This window comes from Arachis duranensis, chromosome 6 (assembly GCF_000817695.3).
Source record: "Arachis duranensis cultivar V14167 chromosome 6, aradu.V14167.gnm2.J7QH, whole genome shotgun sequence".
Classification (NCBI taxonomy): Eukaryota; Viridiplantae; Streptophyta; class Magnoliopsida; order Fabales; family Fabaceae; genus Arachis; species Arachis duranensis.
This window is the reverse complement of record NC_029777.3, coordinates 99,641,205-99,650,142: the sequence shown is the minus strand read 5'-3', so window position 1 is coordinate 99,650,142 and position 8,938 is coordinate 99,641,205. Positions and strand designations below refer to the sequence as shown.

Below are 8,938 nucleotides of genomic sequence, written 5' to 3'. Positions count from 1 at the left end.
AAGATAAAAATAAAAAGACAAATAAATTTATATGATATTTAAATCGTTTTAATTTTTTTTATTTTTTCAAATAATGTCATTTAATTATGTCTAACATGATAAATCAAAATTAACTCAGTATTTTATTTATTGATTTAATACAAAAAATAATTTAAAAATCTATCTAAAACCAAATTTCAAAGATTAATATAATATGTTTTAAATTTAATAGACTAAAATAATAAAAATTGCAAAACTCTAAGACTGATACGAAAATTTAGCCACTTTAGTTGCTTTTCCATTATGAATGAGCCTTTATGGTTTTTTGACGGATCTGTCTAAAATCATCTCAAGTCTTTTAAACTTATCTGATGCATCATTTAATTTACAACATTAAATTAGATTTATAAAAGATCTAATAATTTATATTTAATTTATTTAAATTTATTAAAAATTACATCAAAAGATACAAATCTTTTGATATTTTAAAATTCTCCCCATGTAAAATTTGAGAACTAAACCCTAATTTTAACTGGTTGTTGCCTTCTTCCTCCTGGCCATTATCCTCCACTTCTTCCCCAACCTTCTTCTTCACCAGATACCTTCATATGTTTCAACTCAAATTCTCAATTTCATTCAAATTCCTTTGAATTGTTTCAGACGCAGTGCCTCACCACAACAAGGACCACCTCTCATCCCTCAAATCCTTCTTCGTCCCTTCCTCCTCCGCCCAAAACCGTCGATGATGTTTGAAAAGACATGAATCTAACCCACTGTGACAGAGACTCACCTCAATCTAATCACCGCCTGTTCGAGAAAATGACCATTGAGGCTTTCCTATAAAAAAACGTTGCCGTCACGAATGACGACATCACCGTTGTTGCTCCTTTTTATAATCATCATCCTGTTCCTCATCAGTTCCCGCAGGTGCCCGCCGTTGAAGGCTCATCCTCCTCTGCGACTGAGCCTTTTGCCAATGGGATGCTGGGGTGGCAAGTGGAGTCCCAGCAACCTCTTCAGCATCAGGAGGAGGCGATGGTGGTGGAGGAGGAGTTGCAGCTGCGGTGGCAAAGGGGAAGAGAAGGGTGGTGGAGGAAGCAGTGGACAAGGCCACACTTCAATGAGTCTGCTCCTAGGTTCAGGGATCGCAAACAGGTACCTGCCCCCTTTTTTAATTTTTTTTAATGAAGTTTCATTTTTTATATAATTCTATTTGATGTTTGGAAAATAGAGATTCTTATTTTGGTTTTTTCTAAGGCCATCCTTCTTGTATCTTGTTTGCCGGAACTTTATGTCAGGAAGCCAGAATGCTTAATTGCCATCGTAGAGTTATGTGTGAAGCTGCCAAAAAGTCATTGAAAGAGAAGAAACTGCACATTGGTCCATGGAAGAAGAGTAGATTCATGCAACTAAAGTGGTCAGGCTTCAATCAAACATTGACTTTAGCAAATTCCATGGGTGATATTCCAGCTAATGAACCTTACCTGAGAATTTCTGGTGCTCCTACTGTGCTAGTCACATGAAAGTAATTGAGTGAGGTGAAGGTTGAATCCCAATGGTGACTTTTGCAGAAGGATTTTAAATTGAGACCTTGTAGTAGAAACTCATAATTTAATGTTCCAAGTTATGTAATAGAAACTCTGTTTTGTGTTGTAAATAGTTTGATCTAATTTGATCAAGGTCAATTTACGTGTATGAGACATAAGCTTTGCACTATTATCATGAGTGCCAACAGATACCAGGAAAAAAAATTAAAGCAAAGAAGCTTTTGCAAAAGGGGTTTCAGTATGTTTTACTTGATACATGTGTCAATGAATCATTCAAATTTTCAAAACTTAATAGTTGACCAAAATTACAAAAACTCAATAGTTCTACACTTCAGGAATAGTTGGAAAAGAAGGCAGCCATTTTCTGCAACCTCGATATACAAGACTTTCCCATAGTGCTTACTGCATGATGAAATAAAGAAAAGCTCTCTCCCTTATATAAAGAGCTTTAGGTCAATTTTTTGGTTGAAGGTCTTCTTAACGTGCATGCCATCACACACAATTCATTCTTATTTTGACTTCTTATATATATATATATGAGAGCTTCTTTAGATAAGATTTCAAGTTCTAAGTCCATTACTTCTCAAATATTATTATTAACAGAAAGTCAAAAGCCCCTTTTGGCATTAAAATCAGAAGTCCTTTTGTACTTCATTCTTGACACTAAAATACTTTATCATCTGTATTTTCAATTAATATATGAATTGTTCAAATACATTGATTTTCTCTAATAAATCCAAAAATTTATTTAAAAGTATTAATTTTCTAATCTACTAGTACAAAATTTCTGCAGAGGGGATAGGAAAATGCATAAAAACTACTTGGCAAATGACTCCCTAAAGTAACACCATCAATAGTGAAGGAGACACTGTTAGAACACCTAAAAAACCTTTAAGTTTCTAAGCAGCAACTATTTTAGTTGAACACCTAGACTGCAGCCATAACTTGATTGCTTCGTTTGTAGTAAAAAACCAGCCAGCCTTATGAGTAGCCTCATAAAATGGAGCATTAAGTTCCCTCAAATGTGATTCGAAGACACTAACAAAACCTTTATCTGCAAGCTTGTGTTTCCCATCAACACCAACTTTTTCCATACCTAAGGCACAATCAACCATATATATTCAAGATTCTTTGATATAGATCCAACTAAGCCACACGATGAATCAAAATTCCAAAAATCACTAAAATGGCAGTACAGTCAACTATATATTATTCATTTTATGAAGTCTAGCAACCTATAAAGCAATTTAACATCAATAAATAGCATTCTTGGCTGTAAACACTAAGCAACAACAATCATCCAAAGGTAAGTGCATTCACTAAAAAATGAATAACTCATTCAACTGTTCTAAAATTGTTAAGATTCAGAGTGATGTAAACATTTTCCAAAAGCATAATTAATAAAAATAGCAAAAAAAAAAAAGAATTTAAACTCTTCTTTGATTGATGCAACGGATGGTTCACAACTCTGTCTCATCATCATCATTTGCCCCTGAAATTTAAGCTTCAGAAAAATTCATAAAAACAAGTACCAAAATTGAATATAAACATAAACCCATAAATTAAAATCATGAATAGAAATCAAACAGCAATAACAAATAAAAAATAGAACATCATGAACATAAACATAAACCCAGAAATTGAAATCAGAATCATACAAACAAATACCACAATTGAATAGAAACATAAACCCAGAAATTGAAATCATGAACAGAAATCAAACAGCAATAGCAAATAAAAAATATAACATCATGAACAGAAACATAAACTCAGAAATTGAAATCAAAATCATAAAAACAAATACCAAAATTTTTTAACCCTCATAAAGAGAACCCAAAAAATTTCAAAATAAACAAAGCAACTAATTGAATGAAATGAATTGACTTCAACAAAACAGATTCATACAACAGAACATAAAAGGATAAAAAAAAGGAGCTAAATCAAGCAAATTCATACCCGAGGTTGAGGATCTATTGGAACACTGGAAGTGGAACGATGAAGGGGGAGACGGAGCACCCCGGCGCAGACGACGATATTGACTCTCTGAGACCCACGCCACCGCTCTGAGGGTGAAGACGAACGACACGAAGAGAGAAGAGAGATACTAAGAATGAATGAGACAATGAGGTGCTGGGCTGAAAAGAGAGAGAGGATGATACTGACGCCGGGTGAGGGCTCGAGACCGGCAACGAATGCTTGATGCACGGAAGAGAACAGATTAATCGTGGAGTAGGTTGTGGTGATTAGTGGGTAGAGAGGCAACAAAGGTTAAAGGTAAAATAAATTAGGGTTATCTATTATGAATTCTAAAAATACATGTGGTAAATATAAAAAATTGATAATTATTATTAAACTTTCATATGAGTTATATTTATAAATTAATTATTATGTATTTTAAAAAAGCTCAAAAAAGTTGAGCTTATTAAAGACAGATCCTTTTTTGACCGTCAAAAAATTATAATAAAAACTTATAGAAGAGCTAGGACGCGGTGCATTATTATTGCCGTGGAAGAAACGTACATAATTTCATATAGAGCTATTCTTCGCATACAAGCGATTAAAATCTGTAAATCTTACAAGTTCAATTAAAACTAACTCAAAATGCGCTTCAAACCATTCTTCTTCTTCTTCGTCTTCTTCTTCTTCTTTTCTTTCATTTTTTGCTTTCTCTTTCTCCTTCTTCTTCTTTTTGCTGCACATTCTTCTTCCTCTTACTCTTCTTCTTCTTCTTTTCTTTCGTTTCTGCACATTCTTCCTCCTCGTCTTCCTCTTCTTCTTCTTCTTCTTTATTTACGTTTTTTTCTCTCTGTTTTCTCGTTTTTTTTCGATTTTTCATGGTGAAATCATTTTTGAAGAAGAAGAAGCAGCAGAAGATGAGAAGGAGAAAGAGAAAGAGTTCTGAATTATGCATAAGATGTACTTCAACAAATTTTGGGTGTATTTTTTAAATCTTTTGGGTGTATTTCTGTAATCCTTTGAGTGTATTCCTATAATCGTTTTGGGTGAATTCCTGTAACCGTTTGGTGTATTTTTGTAATCATTTGGGTGTATTTCTGTAATCGTTTGGGTGTATTTCTGAAGTTTCATTATCTTCAAAAGAATTATAGAAATACACCCAAAGGATTACGAAAATACACCCAAAATATTTAAGAAATACACCCAAAATTCGTTGCATAATTCAGAACTCTTTCTCTTTCTCCTCATCTTCTGCTGCTTCTTCTTCTTCAAAACGGTTTCAAAGCTTAATTTCAAAAACCATGAAAATCGAAAAAAAAAAAAAGAAGAAGAAGAGGAAGAGGAAGAGGAAGAAGAAGAAGAACCGTTTTGAGTGTAGCGCTTTGAAAACAGAAAACGATTGAATAACGCATTAAAAGGCCCGTATATGTAACAACTTGTAAAACTTGTAAGTCAAAAAGACTTGTATGTGTAGCACTCCTCTTTGATGTGAGCTCATATGCAAGAGTTCTAATAATTATATTAAGACTATACTATTAAATATGTCTTAGAAAATTTAATTATTCACAAAAAATTAAAAAGATGAAAAAAAAAAGTGCTGTCAAAGTTAAGTATGAATCATTGTACATTGTTCAAAAAGATAGTGGGTACATCGATTTCAGAAAATTTTGACACTCTAATTTCAAATTTTTAATTTATAATACTTTAAAAATTAGATCTAGAATTTTTAGTTGCATTAACAAATAAATAATGTACAATAAAAAAATATATCTCAATTATAATAGCCTAATAGACAAAAAAAAATTATAATAGCCTAATATGTTGTGGCCCAACCCTTTGTTTTTTTTTTTTCAAATTTTATGAAACAATTAAAAAACCTAACATTCTTTTTGTTCAAAAATATTGCTAGGACATTCACATGAATAAAATAAATAATGTTTAAAATTAGATAAATGTTTTAAAGAGTAAATATTTTTTTCGACTCCCAACTTTTTGTCCGTGAAATATGTTGCACCCCTATTATATTGAAACTTCTAATCGGTCCTCATCTTAAAAGAGATTTGAACAACTCAATTTCTATAATCAGTTAGCAATAGATTACCTATATGATGTGTTAGTTTAAAAATCGGTTACAGGAATCGAGTTATTAACTTCTCTTTTAGAATGAGAGTCGATTGAGAGTTTTAATATGATTAAAATGCTAACATATTTTTTAGACAAAAAGTTAGAGACTGAACAAAATATTTATTTTATATAAAATAAAAATAGACTACACAAACATTTTTAACACATTTATATAAAAATAAAAATTTAGATATAATCAATTTCACCTCATCTTTTATAAATTTAATTCGTTCAGTTCAAAAGAAAAGATCCGTCTCGTATCCTAAATCCTAATCCGATAAATCTATGTTCTAGGATTACGTGAGAATCCCAAATTCACCTTGTATTACCTTAATAGTTGATTACTTCATTTTTATTTTTAGATAGATAGATAAGAGTATAAGACTTCAAATTATTGGCTATAGGCTATAGCTATTGAAATGAACGTGGTAGCTACGCGCAAGGCAGTAGTCAAAGTCAATGAAGTGATGCTGGAGTCAACTACTTTAACTCTTTTACGACCAACTATCCCAAAAGGAAAGGGAAACGAAGATAGCGTGACCCATGCACTATTTTCTCGGCAACTTCACTTATTCCAAGTTTCAACACCCTTCTCAGCTCCAATCTTCGCCATTTTAGCTTCACAACTCAAGAATCTATCTTCGCACTTCTTTTCTTTCTTTATTGTCATGCTTCGCTTCTTTCGCTTTTGCTCTCTTCATCATCATCTAAGGTGTAAGCCACTTCCCAATTTGCAAGAAAGCTACCAGGTGTGTGTGGAATTCAAAAATTTTTTAATTACCGTTCTTGTTATTTCTTTTTTTTTAACTCTCAGTATTTCGCCGAGTTGGTGCGAACAAGTTTCGAACCACATTTGTGGATATTCGTGTAATACGCTTGTTTTAATACAACTTTCTTTTATTTTTGTTTCAGGAGCATAAAGTGATTAGCAAATTGTCCACAGCAGGTTGCGTTGAATTGTAATTATTTTTATCTTTATTTATTTTTCTCACTTAATTTACTCTTACATTTGAAATAATCAACCAATAAGTAGCAGCAAAACTGCAATATACTTAGGGTGCGTGTGGAATTGACACATTTGCATAGAATTTTCAGGTATTTTTGGATGTAATTTTTTTCATATGTTTTTAACTATTAAGTAAATATAGTAATTAATTTTTTAATGTGAATTCCTAAAACTATTTTTAAACAAATCATTAAAATGAGTTATTATATTAAAAATAACTTATCATAAAGTTATTCTTAAAAATTGATTTTTGAACCACACGCACCTTATAAATTTATTCTTATGATTAGATTAGTCGTAGGTTGTCAACCAAAAGTATATATATTACTGTAGTACTTATTATATTGGACTTAAGTAAAAGGAAATTACGCGCAAAGACCACAAAAGAACAAATCAAACGTTATTACTGCTTAAAGGCTAAAGCAAATTAAAAACAACAACAATGTTCGAGAAATTGTGGAAAATGACAAATTAGAAAGAGAAAACGCGAATTTTTTTATCTAAATAAACAATTACACATTTTTATACTAAACTTACTTTTATACTCTATTTTCTCTCTTCTAGCATTTGATAGGGTATCTAGCGCAAAATCTGTTACAAATCTCTGTTTTGACGCAAACACTTTAAAATTCACATGAAATTCCATTGCAACTTCCACTCCAACAGCTGCCACATGAAAACACAGAGCTTTGTCCGTATTTCTTATTTCTTGGTTTCAGTTTCTTCATTTTACGATTTCTGTCCATATCTCTCTGTTTCTTTAGCTTCTACGTATACACACACAATGGAATCAACGCAAAACCAAGATCACACTTCCGTTTCATACCAGAACGTCGTCGTAATGAGACACGCTGACCGCCTCGACAACTTCGACCCATGCTGGGCCTCCACGGCCGCCCGTCCCTGGGACCCACCGCTATTCGAAGCGGGTCGCCTTCGGGCATTCCAAACGGGTCGGAGTCTCCGAGACACTCTCGGATACCCCATTCACAGGGTCTTTGTCTCCCCCTTCCTCCGCTGCGTCCAGACAGCCTCCGAAGTCGTCTCCGCTCTCTCCACCGTTGATGCCGCGGAAGTCAAGGTCAGAGATGGTTCACTATTTTCTCTCTTTATTCTACCGTGAAATTTAATATTCTCTCTCCTTTACGTTAACAATTGTAGGTGTCTGTTGAATATGGATTGTGTGAAATGATGAACAAGATGGCGTTTCGTAACGGTGTTGCCCCTAATGATGGAAATTGGGGCTTTAATATAACACAGCTTGAAGCCATGTTCCCAACAGGGACACTGAGTAGTAACGCAGAAAGGGTGGATAAAGAGGTAAACACTCAAGAGGAATTACAAATTATACATTTTTTCGATAGATAATAATTTAGTCAAATATATCAAAATCATCTTTCCGATTCTCAACTAATAATTTTATATAGAGACAAGTTCATGTAAGTCTTCACCTGAATTTATTTGTTTATTTATTTTTCAGCTGCCTCAATGGGAAGAGTCGTTTGAAGAAACACGGGATAGATATGAGCGCATATTTAAGGAGCTTGCAGATAAATATCCTGCTGAGAATATGCTGTTTGTTACACATGGTAAAGAATAACTAATTCTCCTAATCCTTATAGTTTACATTTAAGAGAGATTTGTTTATCCATCAAGCTGAACTATTATTGCAGGGGAAGGAATTAAAGTGGCTGTATCTTCGTTCAGAAAAGATGCCAAAGTTTATAAAGTTGGGTACTGTGGATATGTACAGCTTAGACGCCCTATTTTGAAGAAAGATCAATCATTTGTTACTGGAGAATTTGATGTACTTACTGATAGTGATCAAACTGGTGTAAGCTATAATATTACCAAACCCTCTAACCAATGACACCAAGTCAAAAACAATGTAATTAGCTCTATTTTCAATCTGCTCTACCTTCTTCAGTGTGTTTCTAACTTTGTAATTGTATAAAACTTTTAAAATATTACTTTTCATTTTGTGTCTAAATTTATCTTTATAAACTAAGAAATGATAAGAAATACAGCTTAATCAAGATTAATTGAATCAAGTTAATATTCTTATTAATTCGTTTACATTTAGTAGAGTTACTAATAAAAATGTTTTAATTAGTGTTGCTTATTTTATTTGAAATTCCAAATAAAATTTTAAAAATAAAATGTATTTGGGATCAAAAGGTGGGATTTAGATCCTTTAAATTTCAAAAAGTGTAAGTTTAACAACCACAAATAATTGGCTCAAACCACTCAATTCAGTCACCAAAAAAAAAAAAAACCACTCAATTCACATATATGATGCTATCTCTCTTCTCTCAAATGCACCAAC

General features: G+C 32.6%; 2 protein-coding genes and 1 long non-coding RNA gene across 5 annotated transcripts; 2 read left to right on the top strand and 1 right to left on the bottom strand.

Moving 5' to 3' along the window:
* The first annotated feature begins 484 nt into the window (after positions 1–484).
* LOC107494965 (uncharacterized) lies at positions 485–1,729 on the top strand. The gene is made up of 2 exons (XM_016116009.3): positions 485–1,134; positions 1,278–1,729. The coding sequence occupies exons 1-2, from the start codon at positions 961–963 to the stop codon at positions 1,500–1,502; spliced, it is 399 nt and encodes a 132-aa protein (XP_015971495.1). The 5' UTR covers positions 485–960; the 3' UTR covers positions 1,503–1,729.
* Positions 1,730–2,195: 466 nt separating this feature from the next.
* LOC107494966 (uncharacterized) lies at positions 2,196–3,874 on the bottom strand. The gene is made up of 2 exons (XR_002364294.2): positions 3,483–3,874; positions 2,196–2,622 (listed from the first exon to the last, which is right to left on the bottom strand). It is a non-coding gene; the product is annotated as an uncharacterized LOC107494966 (long non-coding RNA).
* Positions 3,875–6,148: 2,274 nt separating this feature from the next.
* LOC107495110 (uncharacterized) lies at positions 6,149–8,602 on the top strand. 3 transcript variants are annotated; one of them, XM_016116198.3, is made up of 6 exons: positions 6,149–6,355; positions 6,519–6,552; positions 7,377–7,693; positions 7,774–7,932; positions 8,093–8,201; positions 8,286–8,602. In XM_016116198.3, exons 1-6 carry the CDS (start codon positions 6,275–6,277, stop codon positions 8,480–8,482), a joined length of 897 nt encoding a protein of 298 aa, XP_015971684.3. In that variant the 5' UTR covers positions 6,149–6,274; the 3' UTR covers positions 8,483–8,602. The 3 variants fall into 3 exon arrangements, with proteins under 3 accessions (XP_015971684.3, XP_052118598.1, XP_052118597.1); XM_052262638.1 differs by having other exon boundaries at positions 6,257–6,355; positions 6,519–6,565; XM_052262637.1 differs by lacking the exons at positions 6,149–6,355; positions 6,519–6,552 and having other exon boundaries at positions 6,849–7,693.
* The last annotated feature ends 336 nt before the right edge of the window (positions 8,603–8,938 follow it).

Bases quoted from the DNA above. Each gene is read 5' to 3' on its own strand.
- LOC107494965 (XM_016116009.3), top strand. From the start codon at position 961: ATGCTGGGGTGGCAAGTGGAGTCCCAGCAACCTCTTCAGCATCAGGAG. The intron at 1,135-1,277 runs GTACCTGCCCCC...ACTTTATGTCAG, and splicing joins GGTTCAGGGATCGCAAACAG to GAAGCCAGAATGCTTAATTG.
- LOC107495110 (XM_052262637.1), top strand. From the start codon at position 7,247: ATGAAATTCCATTGCAACTTCCACTCCAACAGCTGCCACATGAAAACA. The intron at 7,694-7,773 runs GTCAGAGATGGT...TAACAATTGTAG, and splicing joins TTGATGCCGCGGAAGTCAAG to GTGTCTGTTGAATATGGATT. The intron at 8,202-8,285 runs GTAAAGAATAAC...CTATTATTGCAG, and splicing joins TATGCTGTTTGTTACACATG to GGGAAGGAATTAAAGTGGCT.